Source organism: Pantherophis guttatus, chromosome 3 (genome assembly GCF_059756535.1).
Source record: "Pantherophis guttatus breed Tessera chromosome 3, ASM5975653v1, whole genome shotgun sequence".
NCBI lineage: Eukaryota > Metazoa > Chordata > Lepidosauria > Squamata > Colubridae > Pantherophis > Pantherophis guttatus.
Window position 1 is genome coordinate 46278491 of NC_142065.1, and position 21098 is coordinate 46299588.

Below are 21098 nucleotides of genomic sequence, written 5' to 3' on the forward strand. Positions count from 1 at the left end.
TTCAATTAATCTGAACAGTTTAGAGTGCAGATTTGAAAATTTCTACTCCATAAGAAAGCTTAATAGGGCTTAATTTTAGGTGAGTTTGATGTTACAGTATCTAAACTAGTCCTACCATCATTAAGAGAGTTAAATAAATCCTTAACTCTCCTACTAACTTCAAGGGACAAAATGCTTAATTTGTGGGATGGGTTAAATAGAAGAATATGTTACTAAAACCCAATTTAGCTAGCATTTATATTTAATTGCACTCAAGCACAAAATATAACTTTACATTTATTTTGAGTAGTTGCTTATACTTCTTTTAATATTTTTTCCCTCTATCTCTTCTAGATATAATTATTCCTGAGAATGGGGAGCCTATAAGTTCTAAAGACATTAAGTGCTGTATTAAGCAAATCCAGGAATTGATAATCTCAAGGTTAAACCAAGCAGTAGCTAATAAACTGATAAGTTCTGTGGACTACTTGCGAGAGAGTTTTGTAGGCACTCTGGAAAGATGTCTGAAGAGTCTGGAAAAATCTCAGCAGGATGTTTCAGTACATATTACAAGCAATTATTTAAAACAGGTAAAGTAATACAAAACACTGAGATCATTTTACAGAACTGTTTCTAGGAACATTGGCTGATTGAGAAGCAGTGTGATGCAAAAACAATTTGATTTGGATTGGGGAAACTTGGGTTGAACTTACAACCCTTTGGGTATGACTGGGTCAACCACTATCCCAATATCTGCCTCACAAGTTTGTTGGGAGAGTAAAAGTGCATGTGTTGAAAAAAGAAAGCCTCTTTGATCACCTAGAGAAAAGGTGGAATATAAATTTAGTAAACAAAGAGTGTGTACACACAAAGAAAATTAGAGTTTTTCTCCTAATAACCACCTATTAATTGGGAGACTTTGTCCTGTGTTTGCTGAGAAAATGCTATTGGAACATTATGCTGTTGAAAATGAATAAATGGCAGAAGGATGGCAAGGGGATGAGTTGTTCCTTCAAGGGAAAAAGAGACTATTGTGGAACTGTCTTGATTGTTCATGTGTGGCACCTGTTTCCCATAGAAACCCCCAGGTTCCTTGTACCTGGGGGTTTGTAATACAATAAGGACTCTTGGTAATAGGATCCTCACTCTGCAGATAACCTCCATAGATAAGAGATTTCTCAGTACAGATATTTGGCCTCAGCATCTGGAATGGAATGACAGTGATTGAGCAGGAATGAAGTCCTACGTGTATTTACTTGGGAGTATCAACCATTGAAATAAACAAAACTTAATGTAGAGTAAGCATGCAGAGGTTTCTTTGTGCTTTAAGCCTAGCACAAAGGCTGTATTGATTTATTATCTCTTTGTAAAAAAATGAGGGGAAAACTCCATATTCTAAGTATTTTTCCTCAATTTTCACCCCATTGTATGTGAAATAAACTGAGTGATAAAAGTCATTCTATCAGCATATATTATGCTTATGTAAGTATGCATAGACTTAGATAACAGTAAGTCTATGCATACTTACCTGGGGATATGAGCCACTAGACTTAATGGAATCTAACGCAGAGTAAGTATGCATAGATGATGCTTATCAAATACAGATTTCGTCAAACTTTCTCTGTGTGAACGTTTGTGTATGAGAGAATTATGCATGTGTGTGTAGATTGTGACCAATTAATTTTACATATGGGTGTATCATATTTTATGAGCAATTAGTTAATATTGATTAAAATCAATCATTGATTTTTTTAAGTGCGACCTCTTGCCATCGTATTTGTATGCATCCTATGTTTCCAGCATAATAGTTGGATGAGCAGTTCATCTGCAGAATTGATTTCAATTGGAGTAAGCAATTCTAATTGACATATTAAGGAAGTTGGGCAATGTACAAGATTGTGTATGTATATTGTTTTGATCTATATGTCCTCTAGGAAATGGGTTGCCTTAAATTCAGGCTGTTCTGACCCTTGGTAAATTGGGAATGGACTGAATTCATACACAGACTAAAACAGTTTGCTTTTTGGCACAGAGTTGATTTATTGGAATTTATTTATGAAGCTCTTTCCAAGCTACTCAGTTCTTTAAATATAGTGGACAGTTCTTTCAATTTGCAGATATATAATTAATCTATTTTCTGTTTGAAGATATTGAATGCAGCCTATCACGTAGAAGTTACTTTTCACTCTGGTTCAACAGTATCACGGATGCTGTGGGAACAGATCAAGCAGGTATTAAATATTTTAATAGCATTGATTCATTGTAATGAAATTTATCTTCAGTACATTGTCTTCTATTAATTCATATCACCATCTGCATAGTTGGAAAATAGCTACTTCTATTATGCATTAAGATTCAGAGGCATCTTATGTTGGAATAAAAGATAATTGATTTAAAAAATTCAGGGAATATGGCAAGTGTGTTGGATATAACAACAACAATAATATTTATCTAGTCTCATCCATTATCCTAATTTATTTGTGCTTGCCAGGTCCAAGTTAATGTTGGCTAAGATGAAAGCAGCACTTTAATACTTGAGTTCCAACAATAAGATACATGTATTTTTTCTTCTTTAGATAATACAACGGATCTCTTGGGTGAGCCCACCTGCTATCACCAGGGAGTGGAAAAGGAAGATAGCTCAGGATGCCATTGAGAGTCTTAGCGCATCCAGATTGGCAAAGAGCATCTGCAGCCAGTTCCGAACAAGACTAAATAGCTCTCATGAAGCTTTTGCTGCTTCTTTGCGACAGGTCAGTTTGATGTAAAAGGAGCTGCAAAGAACATAAATTAGCAAATTGAATCTCAAATTTTCAAATAACATGAAAGATATCTATTGCTCATCTCTTTACTCTTTGGCAATGTAAAGAACATTTGGATACCATTTTATCTCCCATGGTCCTTTTAACAATTGGAGATACAGCTATAAAAACACAACTGTGCTAATTCCATTGAACTGGAGGACTGCATTGTGTTACAGCTATTCTAGCCATTAAAATGTGTGAAATGGAAGTGATGATAGCATAGTGATCATTTGCCAACTCTTAAAAATTACTGGGGAATAAACATTGTTGCATTTGATATCATGGATTGTATCTAGAGCTACATTAAAAGAGTAGATAAACTAGCTACAACTGTTAGACATGGGCAGAAGCTGGAAATCAAACCAAAAACAGCAGAAGATGCTGCTGCTTATCTGCTGCTCAAGGGATAATTATAGATAGTCCTCGAGTTACAAACATTCTTTCAGTGACTGAAGTTACAATGGCACTGAGTAAAAGGATTTTTGATTGGTCTTATTTGATTTTTTAATATGGAAGGAAGTAGAATATTGTGTGAGTAATCTATCTGGATATTATCCAAAGGATGGCACAGATGTACTTATATTTGATCAATTTTGTATTAGCTAGAGGCTGGCCATTCAGGTAGGCTTGAAAAAACAGAAGATCTTTGGCTGAAGGTGAGGAAAGACCATGCCCCTCGCCTTGCCCGTCTGTCGCTGGAAAGCAGGTCCTTGCAAGATGTTTTGTTACATGGTGAGCATTGCCACATCTCTTTTCTTATTTATCAATGGCTTGGCTTCATTTTCTCCTGCAATATTTTCAATTTTATAAGTAGAGAGTGCTTTAATTATATTATGTACGCACAGTGACTGGAATGATTGGAAAAGTTAGAGGTCACCATAATTTAGAAGGCTAATGTTTTAATTCTAACTCTAGATAGTAATAGCAATAGCGCTTCAACTTATATACTGCTTCACAGTGCTTTACAGCCTGTAAGCGGTTAACAGAGTCAGCATATTGCTCCCAACAATCTGGGTCCGCATTTTATTTACATCGTAAAGATGGAAGGCTGAGTCAACCTTGAGCCGGTCAGAATCGAACTGATGAATTGCAGTCAGCCGGCAGTCAGCAGAAGTAGCCTGCAGTACTGCATTCTAATCACTGCGCCACCATGACTCATGATAATAGCATTCATGCAATTAGTAATCATATATTTTAAATAAACCACATCCCAAATTGTCATCTAAGTTGAGCCCATGGCTTGAATAGTTGCTTTAATCTATGTTTGCCAATGGTAGCTATTTGTGTTGAGCAACTAAGTCCCTTAATAAAGGGACTCAAGTTACAACTGTAATGGAGCCTGTCCATCATGGTTGTAACTCGTGATGGTTATAAAATAGGTCAGTCATATGAAAGGCCGAATTTTACTATCTTTTGGGCAGTCATTAAGTGAACCAATGATTCACTATGGTCATGGGTTTGCCAAAAACTAGAAGGAAAATACGGTTGTAAAATATGGTTACATGATTGTAGGACATTGCAAATAGCCATAAATGCAGCCTGGTTGATGAGTGCCTGAAGTGTGATTATGAGACTGCATGGGACCCTGAACAGAATTTTGAATCCAGGTTATACGTACTCCCCAGGTAGATCCATCAGTAGTTCAAATGGTGGCTAAGCGACCATTCATAAGTTGAGGACAGGATACAGCATTCAGATGAGCTATACAATTGGAGTTAAAGACAGTGTCAAAACTTCAGCATAATTCAGTAGACATAGTACGAAGCAACATTAACAGAACACAATTCTTTAATGTTTGAAAGATTGAAGAAAAATAAATCAATTGTATGATTAGGTGAAAGTTGCTGGTAGAATAAGTTATGTAGCTGTAGCTTATTCTTATGACAACAATTACACCCAAATCAAGTGATCAGAAAATAAGGTTTTAAATGTTTTACATTTTTAATTATCCTATAAGTTAAAATTGATTGATTTGAAATTAAAATTAGGAATTTACTTTTAAATACAAACTTCATTTAATTTACATTAAGAAACATAGGTAGAACAAGCAGCAAATAAAATACTTACTTTTGAATATAGAGTGCTTATTAATGAAACTTTACTCTTAGGTTTCTTTCTATAGGATTGGGGAGATTGCGTTTTTTCTGCAGTCTACTGTTTCATCTGAAAATAAATCCTGGAAGGGTACTGGCAGAAATCAGAAACATCACTTAATCTCTCTTCCTTTAGTAGGCTGCATTGTGCAACCAAAAGATCCCTTTAGTTTGTAAAAGAATAACTCTAGACTTAATACTACTACTTTACTGTCCTAAGACCTGAAAATAATAGTGAAAGCAAAGTAGAAAAAGAGCTGAAATATTGTACATATAGCTTGATATAGTTTTACTAAGTTTCAGAGCAGCTACTGAAAATGTAATAAATCTAAAAACACAGCCTTGACTTAATAAAACAGGAGATACATTTAAAATTCAAAGCAAATAATATTGTAGCTGCCAGGAAGCAAATATCGTTTACATTATATTAATATAATATTTGACTAAATCTGATTCAGTATGGTATTATCAATTGTATACATTATACAATGAAGAAGTACATTGTATTAATGAATCTATACAATTAATTAGTAGCATAGTTGTAGCATTAAAGTTAATAGTTAATAAAATTTGAAAAATACATACTATTAGAAAGAACCATAGAAAATACTTTACTCTGATAAAGTTAATATTTGTTTCAGGCAAACCAAAACTAGGCCGTGAATTGGGCCGAGGGCAATATGGAGTGGTGTACCTATGTAATGCCTGGGGGGGACACTTCCCATGTGCGCTCAAATCTGTCGTTCCACCAGATGAGAAGCATTGGAATGATCTTGCACTGGAATTTCATTATATGAGGTGGGTACAATTACATTTTGTTGTTAATGAACAGGAAGCCTGCCAAATTACAGGTAGTCCTTGAGATACGAAATGTGACTTAATGGCTATTTGAAGTTATGACAGACCCACTACATGCAACCTAGTTTCAAAGTTATGGCCACTGCAGTGCCCTGAACTAATTCGCCCTTACCATTGATCGTAGGTATACTCCAGCAACCCCCTGCCTCTCCTCCCCATCCCAACTGTACAGACGGTGTGCGTTAAGGCAGCAAAACAGAGCAGTTTATCCATTGGCTGCATAGCATGATTCTGGAAGTGGCAGTGGTACCAGAATGCTCCAGAGGTTTCCAAAAAGCAGGACACATTAGCGAAGGTCATTTTGTCCCTCCACTGCATGATTCAGGAGGTGGCCACCATATTTCCAGTAGCCAAATTACACTTTGGTAGCGGTAAATATTGTTGCTGCTTCCAGAATCATGCCACAATGCCACATGGCTGCACAATGAAGCAATCCATTCCAGTCTCTGAAAGGCCTTGGAGCTCTTCAAAAGGTAAGTGATGAGGAAAGTGTTTGTCCTGGAAGGGTAGGAATTAGGCCTAAGGCCTGTGGGGTCCCAATGGGTGTGAAGTGGAGCACGAGGTGCCTCGGGAGGATGGGGGAGACTTTGGGACGCCTGAGGTAGGTGGACCTTGGCATGCAGTAGGCCTACAAAAGCCTCCCTCACCCACCCTATGCTCCATGTAATGATCTGGTTGTTCATTTAATGGCCACATCAAGAAGAGCAGGGAGTGAGGGTCATTAGCCGAGCCCATTTCATTTAACGTCTGTTGTGACATGTGACTGTAATGAACAAGCCTCATTATGGTCTCATCTCGAGGACTATTTATATCAAATCAATAGAACTTGGCAAAAAGAGGCATCACATCTTCTAGCAGATTTGCTGTAGTTTGCATATTTTCATAGTTAGAATATTTATCTGTAATCTTTTCATCTTAACACTTTTTAAAAACAATATTTTAAACTAAGTGCATATTTCTGGAAGTAGAGGTTAAAGAAAAATAATCTTGAAATGTTCTAGGTTAGAAAAGCTGCTTTTCCTTCTTTTGATGGTAATTGTCTTTTCTTAAGAAAGCGAATAGGCAGAATGACCACTTGGGTCTTATTTTGACACACTGTCTAGGTCACTGCCAAAGCATGAGCGGTTGGTAGACCTTCATGGATCCGTAATAGATTACAGTTATGGAGGAGGTTCCAGCATTGCTGTTTTACTGATAATGGAACAGCTACACAGAGACCTCTATACTGGATTAAAGGTAAGGAGAAACTGTTTTAAAACAGGAAAACCTGTTTTAAAGAAAATAAAATGCCTATGTGACTAGCGGCCCTATGTGGTAGCTCTTTGTAACCCTTTCCACTCAAAAGTGTGATTCTGATGGTATGATTTGGTTTAATTTAGATTAGATTACATCACATTAGGCTAGCATCTCCATGTTTCCTGTTTATGTCCAGCCAATAAGGAAATGGACATTTAATAATGCTATTTAGGTCTCATGTGAGGAATGAAAAAGCAGTATTTTTATTTGCTAGTTCCTATATTTCCCCACCCCATTTTGCTAAATAAATATTATTATTTATTGAGAAATGGAACAGAGAGGAAAAAAATGCCTTTTTTTCTTTCTTATCTCTGGAACCTTCTGCTAAGTGCAAGGAGGAGACCATAATTTCCCCCACACTATTGTCTTAGGGATTCCAAAAGAACAATTAACTCCCAACTTATTCAGTTGCCATGCTCAATATTCAATTGCTTCAGATGTTGTTGAGAATGCTGAGTTCTTTGAAAGCCCTTTGAAACTTTTTCCTTCCTCCTTTTATTACAAATATAGACTTCCGTGTGTGTGTCTCTCTCTGTGTGTATTCCAGTTAGCATTCTCATATTCAGCCTAGCAGAATGAAATAGAATTGAACAAGCAGAACTGTGCCGTGACCTTTTCAATTAATCTTCTGAGAGGAACCATTTCTCCTAAGGAACTTTTTCCTGAGAAAACCTCTCGACATATACAAGACTCACTTCTTAATAGTTGGAACTACTAATCACATTAAAAGATTGATAAAATAAAGTTTTCTTTTCACTTAGGCTGGCTTGACACTGGAGACAAGATTACAGATTGCACTGGATGTAGTTGAAGGGATCCGTTTTCTTCATAGCCAGGGGCTTGTTCATAGAGACATCAAACTTAAAAATGTACTGGTAAGGGATAACTTTGTGGCTGTAACTTTATATCCTTTGCTGAAGTGAAATTAAACATCAGTAGGTAAAATAAGGGCTTTATTTAAGTCATTCTCTAAAAAGATGCCTCTGCTTTTACAAATACACAAATAGAAATAATTGTGATTGTAAAATGGAGGAAGGTCATCTTGTTCTGTTGAAGCAAAAACATAAGTTTTCTATATATAGAAAATTAAAGAACAAGAGAGGTAACCCTCATGCTAAACAGAAAATCTCTGGTTTTCAAGTGATTAAAACAATACAATAGTTATTAATTGAATATAATATGAAAATGGTTAATGGTTAAAATCTGGTGGAAGAAATTAACTTTTACAGATTTTATAAAAGCTGAGAGTAAGAGCTAAATATAATTTCTAAGGGAATGCATTCCATAATGGGAATACCCTCTACTCTTTTCAGATAAGAGAGCCCCGTGATGGTGGACCTTTCCTATAGATCTTAGACAAAGTCATAACTGGAGATATAACTTATAGATAGATAAATAGATAGATAGATAGATAGATAGATAGATAGATAGATAGATAGATAGATAGATAGATAGATAGAGACCCTAACTTTTTAAAAGGTTAATACCAACATTTTGTGACCAATTTATTATTTATTTATTATTAATTCAATTTATATGCCGCCTTTCTCCGGAGACTCAGGGCGGCTGGTTGGTATAAGCAGTTGGTAACCTTTTCAGATTTGTGATATCTGTATTTTGCACTGGCTAACTGCAATTATAGTTTGTAATATAATCATTAAGAGAAACTATGTACAACATGTTGCAATAACCAATATGTGATATAACTAAGTAATGAATAAACTATCACTATATCCAGTTTCCTCAGGAAGAGTAACAGCCCATAATCCCTTTCATGCAAAATAAAAACAATTGTATCAAATTTACCTGATGTTTTTATTTATTAGTTTGTTATTTATATTTTCCCTTTTCTCCCAAGGAAAACCTACAGGGGTCCTTCCTTCTCTCCACCCCCAAACAATAACACTCTTTGGTAGATTGAGTACGGAGACTGTGACTAGGCTAACGTCACCCAGTAAATTTCCATGGTTCAGTGTAGATTTAAATGTTGGTATTCATGGATCTCCAATATCTAAATCAATTTATCTTTTTGGTTGTACTAGTAGTAAAACTGAATGCATTTGAAATAATATTTGTTTTGTTTCATAAGAAAGTTCTATCTAGTCAATGGTTAAGATTACAACTGTATATCACCTTGTGTTGAATTTTTTTTTGAAGAACTTAACGAGGTATGAGACTCTATGTAGTTAATAAAAGCAGAAGCTCCAGTATCAAATCTGATCTGATCTAGGGTAATAATAGGAACAACAAGGATGGCTACTTTTAAAAAATATCCTAGCTAATTATTTCTAGGACTATGTATCTGGTGCCACTGGACAAAGTATAAGACTTTATTAACTTTGTTCAGCAAAGACACTTTTGAAAATAGGGATTGTTTGAAGAAGGTACTGCTTGATAAAGAGATTTGATAGCAGGACATTTTTGATAATCATTGTATTGTGTGTTGTACAGTCATTGTATATTACATTTTATATTCTTTATAGCTTGATAAAAATAATAGAGCTAAAATCACTGACCTGGGATTTTGTAAACCTGAAGCAATGATGTCTGGAAGTATTGTTGGGACACCTATACATATGGCTCCTGAACTCTTCACAGGTGAATTTATCTTGAAAAACTTACTGTTAGTGATGAAGTCAAATCTTAGTAAAATAGTCTGTGTCCAAGAAAACCAGAAAAAGTACTGTTTCTTTCGGGAAAGTTCATGTGTTTATGATAAGGAGAAGTCAAACACATTGAACTTTCTGTTACATAGATCTCAGTCTTGCAAAACTTTAAAAAAGGAATTAATTTCAAGAACGACAAAATTTCATAATTTGGGGCCACTAGAGAGATTCTCTCCTTTGGTCTCTAAAACTACCAAACAAATGAAATAATTGAAAGAACTTGGGGTAATCCTTGGTACAAATATGAAACAGTTTAATGTTAGCAGTGTATCAGAATGTGAAAATATAATCCCTGAATAGTATTGTTAATCTAATTTTCATTGTGTTCCGACTAGCTGCTTGTGAATACTGTGGGTCTAAGGAGATGGGGGAAGGGAAAGTTAAAAGCCCTTAACCCAAATGCAGTTCTCCCAGGGAAAACACTGACTCAGTTAACCATTGGCATTGAAGTAGCCAACTATCTCATTTCACTTTCTTAGGAAACTTTCTTAGGAAACTACACTGCTTAGTCAGACACCATTTAAAAGGCTAAGGAATGCAGAATGCTAGGAAAGCAAAGTAACTCCTTAGAAATAAACTGTTCACAAAATACTTCTCTTTGTACTTTCAGGCTACCACCCACCTCCATCTTTGTAGTCTTCTCCCATTATCTCATAGTTATACCCTAATAGTCTTCTTCACTTTACTGGGCACATGATTGGTTATATTCAGTGAAATACCTGATCCAATCCCATATAAATTCTAATTTGCAAAAGTTTATAAATATGGTCTGTAGCTCCATCTCTCTTTAGGCTTGTCTTTGCTTCCAGCACTGTAAATAAATCAATTTGCACTTCAATGTAACATTTCCTGGTTCTGGTTCAACTGAACCTTTTTGAGGGAAATGTTTCCTACTTTATAGCCAGAATATTATAAGCTTTATATCTCTGAATATGGTATGTAGATTCTCAGTATACAAATCCATGAAATCACATGATCAGTGAAGTCAGTGCTTCACGCTCTAAAAAAAAGCATTTCTGATTGGCTGATTATTACTTGTTCCAAGAGAGCGATATAAAAATACTTAAATGTGTGTGTGGCCCAAGTTGTCACATTTGTGGTACAATGGTTTGTGCCAGCCTCCATTCTTTTTGCTGCTCTTGCCCTACTAGAGTATCTAGTGGAGGATGGATACATGTAAGTAGATTTCAACCAATATTTCTTGTTCATATTTCACAGGGAAATATGATAACTCTGTGGATGTGTATGCATTTGGCATCCTATTCTGGTACATCTGTTCAGGACATGTGAAATTACCAGAGGCTTTCGAGAGATGTGCAAGCAAGGATCATCTTTGGAACAATGTACGAAGAGGTAAGCATAGTTGCAACACAAATAGATTATATCAAATTATGAAATGATGGTGAATGCATAGAAATTCCTAAAGTGGAGGTCTGCTGGCCAGATTCAGCCCTCGTAGTATTTCCGAATGTGAGTGAAGTCCAAACCAGAAAAAGATTAGTGGGTAAATATTTTTAAGTATTGGATCTCTTTCCTTTCATCAAATTATGCTAAAGTTATCTTAATGGAAGCCTATTTTAACAAACCCAAAGGGAACAGAAGGCTCCATAGCACTCAGTATGATGGCAACTTTCAGTATGTCATATAATATTGTATACTTCATTTTAGTGTCTTGATGTTTATAGGAACAAACCATGTAGATTGTTTTATCATTCTTCTAGAAATTTGTACCAACTACAATTTGTAAAAAGTTTAAAACAATGCTGCAGTAATAGAATGTTCTTGCATTTCTTGGTAATGCTGCCTGTTGGTCTTTCAACCTTCCATCAGGACCCTAAATCTGGGAATGATTCAGACAAGCTACATAAATTTCTCTTTAGAAAATGAGGGAAATGTCATTCAAACCTCATTGTATCTTACTGGCATCCAATTCCTCGGGAACTTTGAATCTGAAGCATTCTGAAGTGTTGGAAATGTCAACCAGGCAGGAAGGAAGAATCAAGCAGGGAATTTAGCCTTGAGTTGAGATCTAGGACTAACCTCCGCCCCTCCGCCCCCCAAGCTCCAGGGAACATCATTTATTTGGTCCCAAGGGAAACAAGCAGTCTGGAGAGATTCCTGTGTTACAGGCAGAATACAATAAAACAATTAGCTTGAACCCTACACATTTGGATCTGGTTGCTTGTACCTGACATTAAATACGGTTTAGATTGCCATTCCTAAATACTATCCTGTGTATCTGTACAATGGCCAGAGAGATTTGCTTCTGTTGCATGTTCAGGATGGGAGCTGTGTCATGTTTCTGAAGACAGAGATATAGATAGGGATACATGTGCTAAATATGAATATATTTAGTGTAAAATATTTAATATTGAATATAAAATATATTAAAAATGAATCACAGTAATATTTATTCATGTAAATGGTCCACTAATATGTACAATACAACACTGAAAAAGGCTACTTAATCAGAGCATCAGCAGCTGTATGTATAAATCTATGTATAAATTTCTATGCACTAGGAAAATTCTGTTTCCTTTTACATTCTGTCTATACAAATTGTTACTGTAATTTTAAGTAGACTACTTGTGTAAGTCTTTATTCATACATATTTGAGAATATTCATAATATTTCTTTATGTTTTTCTCTTTCTCCCAATTTTTATGGTTAGTTACTTGTCAAACAAATCTGGGATGCTAATAGAGGATTAAAAACATCAAAATACAAGTAAGAATCAATAAAAACTGACACCACTGGGGTAAATAGATGACATGAGTAGCACACAAATCTAATAAATAAATATAAAAACACCTCACATAGCATACACTAAATTGGGCATGTAAAATACTGCCTCAATGCCTGGGGGAAAAAAAATTAAAGCCTGATAGGATCAGGGCCACCTGAATCTTGGCAGCAGGGAAATGTTATTCACAAGACAGTCAAACATTGTGCCATGCAGGGCTTTATAGATAACTACCAACAATTTGGATTGTACCCAGAAATTCAAGTCAAAGGTAGCAGTGTTACACAGGCCAACTAAACTGTATCCTTAACAACTTGTATTGCTGCAGTTTCGGCTAACTGAAGCTTCCTAGAGGTCTTCAAGGGCAGTCCCATGTAGAGCACATTGTCATAGGCAAGGTGAGAGGTGACTGAGAAATTAGTGACTGAGAGTAAGGCCTCCTAATCCGGAAATAGGCAGAGTTGGTACATAAGATGAATTTGCACAAAGGCCCTACTAACCATGGCTGCCACTTGCTCTCTGCACAGGAGCCACAAGAGTAGAGGAGTTTGACATTCTGCAATAGTTTTCTGGGGAAGTGCAACCCAGTCTAGGATTAACAGAAACTCTCTAGAACACAGTAGCTCCCAAATCCACAGCCACTCAGTTTTGTTAGCGTTGAACAAACTTCAGTCTTTTATTCCCCATCCAGATTTCACAAATCCTAAATAATGCGTTATCTCAAAGCCTTTTATTATAAAACTTTGGATGAAATTTATTTCCAGAAATAACAGAATAAAACTGTTGCAATTTTTTACCATTATAATGAAAATTGATATAGATCAAAGGATTAACTTTGCACCTTCATTACATTACCACATTCTTTATTCTCTTTTAGGTGTTCGCCCTGAACGTCTTCCCATTTTTGATGAAGAATGTTGGCAGTTGATGGAAGCCTGTTGGGATGGGGATTCTTCTCAGCGCCCTCTCTTGGGCATAGTCCAACCTATGTTGCAGGGAATAATGGATAGACTTTGCAAATTGTACTCTGAGCAGTTAAACAAAGGACTCGATGATTCTACTTGACATAGTGAATTTGTTCAGTTATGTAAGAACCCGGGTCCCCACTTTGCCACTGACAACTCAGTGGCTCTCTGGAACAAAACAGCCAAAAATTGAGGGTTCAGGTGAGATAATTGAAATTCCACCTTTATATAGTAGCCAGAGACTTCTGTTTTCCATACACACTACTAATGTAGCTTGACAGTGCTTCCTTCTTTCTTAAAAATAAATTAGGAGACTGGGACCTTAGATCCCAGTCTGCAAGGGGTTTTACTTATCTGTTCAGGTCAAGGCAGAAAGCACTGTTAAGCTCGGAAGTCTGGCGGTCAACACAACTGCATCTTAAGCTACAGTTCCTGCTAACTAGATGCATGTACATCAGCCTTTCTGAATGTCACACATATGAATGTGGATGATTGGAAGAAATAAGATGGTGTCCCTTCCAAAGGGAGGGCAATCTTCTAATTTTTGCAGTTCAGAGCGCTGTGAACTAATTTGAACTTTTGATAATATCTGGTATTGTTTGCACAATGGGATCAAAGCTCATAATGGGAAAGTCTCACTGCAAGAATATCCCAAAGTATAAGCTCACTGTCATTTATGAACCAAATTGTTTGGGGAAATTGACAAATAGGTGACAATGGCCTGATTTTATTATTAACCATTACTTTACAAACTTTAAGACAATATTTCACCCAAAGGTTGTTGATATATTGAAATAAAAAGACAAGTAACAACTATTGTCAGTACCCAATGGACAACCAAATGTTTTTAATCATGGCAGATTTTGCTTTTCTTTTTTCCCTTTGAATCTAAAGAACGGCAATGACTGTTTTAAACTCTTAATGTTGACTGGCTATTTTAAAAGATTTTGTCAGCTTTGTATTTTTAAGTCATTCCTTTGAAGACTATTTAAGAGAAATCTGTCGCTTTTCTATGGCTGTATCTGACCATCATTTTCTTCTTTGGGTTTTATCATTTAATATTTCCCATGTAATTTATATGCTCCAACACAAACATTCCTTTTCATTTGTTTATACACAATTTAGTTTCATAGCACAATAATATTTTAAGAACGTGTAGGCTGAAATGCAATTTGTCTGGCACAGATATCGAATGGGACCAACTACCAGTGTTCCTTCAGCTGTTTGGAGAATGAGAAATATCATTTTCCTTCCTCTGTATACCAGGAGACATATCCTGGTCCCAGTGACATAGGACAACCTGTGTGCTGTGCAAACCTAATCATCATTTTTTCTAGGAGGCATCTTCTCTCGTACAAAGCCTCTTAACCCTATTTATGTAAATCACTAAAAACAAAAGTAGCCCCACTGTTACTCTACCAAAATAAACCTTTGTATGTGTGCAATAAAATCAGATATCATGCTTTTAAAATGACTGCTTCTTACTTAGTTGCATGTATTGTTCTGTAGCAGTCTGAAGTTGTTTTGGCACTTCTATCCAAAAATTGTAGCATTTGACAAATTTACCAAAATAGGCAGCCATAGCTGTGAACTTTACACAAAAGCACCTTTTTTTGAATAAGAAGTTCTAATATTGCCACAGATGTATTATTGGACGATCATTCCAGTCACTTGACAGTATTACTTATTTTATATCTTTTGTTTGTGCTATGGTGGCTAGTGACCTTGTTTAGAATTAGGAGCATCTCGGTCAGTATTTTTGGAAGTATAAAAATAGTTTATGTAATATAAAATGAAGCTGTTTTTGAACACATTGTGTATAGCTTTTACCAATCAGTTACTTTTTCACTGTTTATCTTGTGCCTTTAAAAAAATAATAGCCGTCAAACCATGCTCTTTTGGGGCTGTCTTCCCCATTGACATAAAATTGGCTGTATCACTTCTCAGTATAAAACATGCATGCACTTTTCTGCTGGGAATTTATTTTTATTTGTGCTGTTAATCAGCCCCACAAACAGATGTCATATCTGCAAAAACCAGATGAATGTTTTTTTTCCTAAAGATGCTACTAGTAAAATACATTAGGTTTGAATTTAAAAGATACATTCCATTTTTTATTAGAAAGTTTGTGAGTTTTCCTAGTGTTATTACTACTACTGTAGCATGAGAAATGCAGCATATATTATAAACACTAAATATTTTCAAAGATGAAAGTATAGGAGCAAAATGTGGTATTATCCATAATATTGTGATGGATGATACCAGCTGTCAAACCAAGAGTCAAAGAGATTTGACAAAAGTATAGCATCAGATCTCTCTAAAATCTTCCAGTTATGATTGCCTATAACTACTCTCCCTGCTTCCATTAAAACTTGGTTAATTTTATCCCAATTATTCCATACTCAAATGATACTTTATTTATTGAACTGTACTACGCAAGGTTTACATGTTACTATCGACTGAATGGCTAAAGCAGGTGCTCCAGAAGATTTAGCTTGCTATGTATGCAGATCAAAGGAAATCCAGCTAGTTTACAAAACAGATATAACTGCAGAAATTACAGCTGGCAGGATCAAATTATTTACATTGGTGCTAGTAATTGATGTTTCATAGGTGAAACTATCTGAAGTTGTTTCATTGTTTGGATAGTCCGTTTTGATTTGGGAACTGGCCATATAAGTTCTGGACAAACACTACATAGGAGTTACATGAGCTACATTTTAGCTTATAAAGCAAGGCTTGAATTCAGGGTAAGACTGCATTGTTGTAGTGCTGAAGTCCTAGCCTTAGCTTGCTGGTGCTTTGCTACTACCAGTCACATTGCTATTTAAGTGGATTGTGGCAACTGACATTTTTTTTTGTATCACCTCAAACTTTTATTGCTTATGGCTTGATTGTGCAATGCACACTGTTCTAGCTTTTCTAATTAAAAAACAAGCTCTACCATTTAACAGTTTTTATAAGCACTTCCTTTTTGTTAGTTCTTTTTTCTGTTCCTTCCCCTACTGTTACCAGGATTTGGAAAGTCAGGAGAGATACTTGAATCATCATTTTCTTCTTCATATTTCCAGAGTGATAGACTTAAACGAGGAACATCAGCACTGCTTCTTTATTTAATGTGTTTTTAGGTTGAGCTTTCATTTTTAGAGATGTATATAATGCTTTGTCTCTATCCACTATCTTTTAGTCAGAAGATATCCTTTAAAATTTTTTATTATTTGTTTATTTTTCTCCAGAGAGAGAATAAGAGCATATTTGCATATGAAACTCCCTCAGGGGCTTAAACAGCACTGCATTTCTTTAACATTTTCATTTAGGTCTGTTACATTGATGGTCAACTGTCACACTTGATCAGGAGCAGATGAAACATGAGAGATTTGTATAGTTCCAATGTAATGCCTGTAGATTTTGTACTACTTTTTATTTTATTTTTTAAAAAAACTGATGTATTATAGTGTTAAAGGCAAGATAACAAACTTACCAATTATATAGGAAAAGTGCAATAACATGGAAATTCAAGATTTAAGGACAAGTATTTTCCTTGTATTATGTAATACTAATTACTTTTCCATTGCTATCCTCCTCCATAACATGTATTTTAAAATAACGTGAGAATTGGTTAAGACTTCATTTAATGCGATAATGAAGCTGTGTTTTAATAGGTGATAGAATGCACTGAAGTGCTGTTACATAATAAAGAATTCATTAACATTTTATGTTACTGGTATGGTTTATTCTTTCAAGAATTGTTATAGTTTTATCTGTGACATCACCAGCTGTGGTGAGGAGAGAGAGACAAATTGCAGTAACACTGATGACTAAATTGACATTTTATTTACTTAAGCTTTGTTGCTTCCATTAATAGCATTTTTCCACTTGACTGCTGGTATTGACATATTTTGTTTCTATGCTTATAACTGTAAGAAAGTAGCTACCCTAAATCAATCAATCAATCCATCCTACTTTAAATTCTTTCCATTTTTTTATTGTAAGCTTCTTTACATGATGTCTTCCAGGAAGACAGAGTGAAGTCAACTTAGCAAAGATAAGAGCCTTCATGAGGACTTACCTTGTAGTACTAGGGGGCTAAAGTGCAATTATTTCTTCATCCTTATTGCACCTGCAGATTGGAGAACAAGATCCTGCCTGAGATACCTACAGGCAGCTGTGAGGAATATTTTCAGCAAGAGTTCAAAGCCTAGGTCCCTGCAATGTGAGGTGTCTGAGCTGCCTCTTTTCTTTTTTAACATCTATATGAAACCTTGGGTGAGGTCATTTGCCAGCAGGGGGTATGGTATCATCAATATGGTGATAATACTCACTTATATCTCACCCCTGGTTGGGCAAGTGATGCTATTGAGGTCCTGACTCTGTGTCTGGAGGCTGTGTGGGTCTGGATAGGAAGGACCTTCTTCGGATTTGACTCTGGCAAAATGGAGTGGCTTAGGGTTTCTGGTCCCAGGGTCTGGTAACATGCCACCTTTGATTCTGGACTGGATGACACTTTCTTGGATGGACAGGTTATGCAATCTGGGGATCCTTCTACATCACAACTCCTGCCCAATGAACAGATGACAGCCATTGATAGGAAAATTATTGTGTTCCAGTTACATCTTTGCCTAGATTGGGAGGCCTTGTTCATGGTCACTGATTGCCTTAGTTGCTCCCCATTTGGATTATTGCAACATGGTCTACATGGAGCAGCCCTTGAAGGCAATCCAGAAACTATAACAAGTCCCAAATGCAGCGGCAGCAGCAGCACATAGTTTTGGGCACTCCTAGGTTCATCTATTACACCCCTGTTGCATGAGCTGCACTAGCTCCCAGTTTCTTTCTGAATGCAATTCAAGGTGCTGGTTATCTATTAAAACTGTTGTGTCTGTTTGATACTCTGTAACCTTCAATTGGGTAAAATGGTGCATCATAGAGCAACAATTTTTGAATTGACATACTTTAAGTGGGCTAATTTACAGAATGTGTCCAAAATCTGTCCAATCTATTTCTGCTTCCTTCTGTCAGTTCCCTGTGCAGTTGGATGGCAGCAAGGCCCAACAGATGAGTGGTCATTAATTGCTTTGGAACCAAGATGCAAAATTGAAATCTTTTAACAGTGATGGCAGTCAAGTGAGAGAAGAATGACTAAATGATTTGGATGCCTGCTGGCAAAGTAGAGATGACTGGGGCAGGTGGGTGGGTGGTGGTTGACAGGTGAGCCCTTTTCCTTGGGGACACATTGGAATGGGAAGTGGGTGTGCAGCTTTTCCTTGGTTTGTTCCTCCTCCCTCCAGTAAAATGGCAGGCAGTTCCCTGGAAGACTAAGCAGAGGAGGATGAAGCTGCTTCACTGCTGCTCTCCTGAGAATTATGAGAAGAGAAAGAGTACAAGCCTATATGTGGAATGAGGAATATATGGAATCATATATGGAATGAAGAAAGACAAAGGAGCAACTTGGATGGCTGACCAGAGGGTGGCAACAACACATCAGCTCTCTTCTTCCCTGGAGGCAGGGGCCCTTGGAGAGACACCGTAATGGGAAGTGGGGGTGCAGTGGTCTATTCTTTGTTGTCCGCCCCCCCCCCAGCAAGGTGGCAGGAAGTTCTATAAGCCAGAGGAAGAGGAGGAGTAGGAGGCTTCACTATATGCCACCCATCTCACTATCCAGGGAGATTCTGGGTGGCTTACAAAGGCATAAAAACATAAATATAAAAGCATTAAAATTAATGACAAAGGTTAAACATCAATAACATAGTGAGGCAATATGGGGTGGACTTTTGTTAATAGATTGGATAACCATTTGACTAGGATGGTCTAATGTCTCCTGTTGGACTAATGTCTGAGGTCCTTTCCAGCCTTAGGATCAGGGGTGAAATCCAGCAGGTTCTGGAGAACCAGTAGTGGAAATTTTGAGTAGTTCGGAAAACTGGCAAATATCACCTCTGGCTGGTCCCAGAGTGGGATGGAATAGAGATTTTCCAATATCCTTCCCCCGGGAGTGGGGAGGGAATGGGAATTTTGCAGTGTCCTTCCCCTGGAGGTGGGTGGAAATGGAGGTTTTGCAGTATCCTTCCCCTGTCACTCTCACCACTCCCCGCCCACATAACGGGTAGTAAAAAAATTTGAATTTTACCACTGCTTAGGATTCTATGTTCCAGGACTCTCCTGAGGAATGTGAGGGAAAATGGCATAAGCCTAAGATCCGATGAAACACTTCCCTTAGACTACCTTAAGCATATGGTCCAATTTTTTAAAAAGCTAACTTTTTTGAGAGACCTGAATACAAATATTAAGAAAAATACAAACTTGGCTGGGAAAGGGGATCATATAACCCATAAAGTTTCCACTTGTGGAATGTTGTCTAATGCTCATATGTAATGTCTTCTATTGTTTGATTTGTTGCTTTCTGCTGCATCACATATACCAAATGTATGTATTACTTCCAAATATAATTATTCAAAAATGTGAAATTAAATAAATAAATTATGTATGCTTTTTTGCTTTGATTGAATTACTTGTGATGTGTGCTGTTGATAAGGGCAGAAAAATCACTTTACAAAATTAGTCTCTCAAATTTAGGGATTGGGTTTTTATCAGTGCTACACCAAACTCAAATTGCCTGAGTTTCTAGGCAGCAGGTCCTGCTGGACTTGTACTTTCTGTTTGGTCATAGGTGAAAATCATAACGAAAGGGATCTTTGACCAGCTTTGGCTAGTACACAATTATGGCATTACCTAGGCTAAGAGGACATGGCTATAATGACTCATATCTTGTCCCAAATCAGACTATTGCGTTTTTATTCCCCACACATTCATACTTGACCCCATCTAACCTTGGTCTACCACACAACGTATATATCCCATTCACACCAAATTCGACTTACTATTTTACTACAGCATAACATGCAATTATCAACAATCATAAGCTTCCACAACAATGCCTATTCAGTGTTATTCTTTCACAACGGTATTTCTTTGCATTTATCAAATTTACAGACCGCCCCCATCTCACAGAATTAAAACCTACACCTTCTTTCCCTGCATATATTCAATTCCATTCTACAAAATCGGGCAACTTTCATTTAGATCTGTTGTACCTCTTCCCGTTTTTTTTAAAGTACCTACACAGTAGCTACGATTTGATTTATTATTCATGCGTTACTTATGCTTCTTATATTTTAAGCCAAATATTAGGTCCATAAATAAATACTGGCTGCCACTGCTTAGTAAGGCCTTGTTCAATGAAACTTCCTTATAGCGCTTTTCATTCATTAAACCAGAGGTCTTCAAACTTGGCAGCTTTAAGACTTGTGGACTTCAACTCCCAGAATTCTCCAGCATAGCATAGCTGGCTGGAGAATTCTGGGAGTTGAAGTCCATAAATCTTAAAAGCTGCCAAGTTTGAAGACCTCTGCATTAAACAATAGACCAGGTTTTCAGCATTGTCTGTAGCAGTGTCGCATGTAGCATTCCTTGCTAAGTGTACATTATTGGCCCGTTTGGGCAGTAAACCACAAGAGTGGCACAACCCCACGTTTAACCAAAGCATAATCAGCATTGTTCTGCACAAATTAAGATTTCTACGGTAATATTGTACAGAGATTTACTTGCAAACCGACCTTCCCTCCGGCTCTTGCGAACCTGCACAACCGGAACTCCTCTCACCTCGCTTTGTTTCAACCCGGTTTATATTATTGGAA

General features: G+C 36.7%; 1 protein-coding gene and 1 long non-coding RNA gene across 14 annotated transcripts in view; one reads left to right on the plus strand and one right to left on the minus strand.

Annotated features, from left to right (window-relative positions):
- Positions 1–17120, plus strand: part of DSTYK (dual serine/threonine and tyrosine protein kinase) — a 35461-nt gene extending 18341 nt beyond the window's left edge. Inside the window, exons 4-14 of one of the 2 annotated variants that reach the window (XM_034414438.3) lie at positions 334–569; positions 2127–2210; positions 2556–2732; positions 3386–3515; positions 5518–5674; positions 6838–6970; positions 7792–7905; positions 9514–9628; positions 10915–11049; positions 12368–12423; positions 13317–17120. In XM_034414438.3, coding sequence (XP_034270329.1) covers positions 334–569; positions 2127–2210; positions 2556–2732; positions 3386–3515; positions 5518–5674; positions 6838–6970; positions 7792–7905; positions 9514–9628; positions 10915–11049; positions 12368–12396 — 1310 coding nt within the window. In that variant the 3' untranslated portion in view covers positions 12397–12423; positions 13317–17120. The remainder of the gene's footprint in view (positions 1–333; positions 570–2126; positions 2211–2555; positions 2733–3385; positions 3516–5517; positions 5675–6837; positions 6971–7791; positions 7906–9513; positions 9629–10914; positions 11050–12367; positions 12424–13316) is intronic. The other variant, XM_034414437.2, reaches the window with a different exon arrangement.
- On the minus strand, positions 1995–21088 carry LOC117663894 (uncharacterized). Of its 12 annotated transcripts, none has more exons than XR_015733044.1 (7): positions 21018–21088; positions 17727–18758; positions 13281–13424; positions 4851–9686; positions 4402–4484; positions 2587–2753; positions 1995–2189 (listed from the first exon to the last, which is right to left on the minus strand). It is a non-coding gene; the product is annotated as an uncharacterized LOC117663894 (long non-coding RNA). The 12 variants fall into 12 exon arrangements; XR_009622091.2 differs by lacking the exon at positions 17727–18758 and having other exon boundaries at positions 4851–4959; positions 9547–9686; positions 21018–21082; XR_004590859.3 differs by lacking the exon at positions 17727–18758 and having other exon boundaries at positions 4851–4970; positions 9547–9686; positions 21018–21082.
- Positions 21089–21098: the final 10 nt, after the last annotated feature.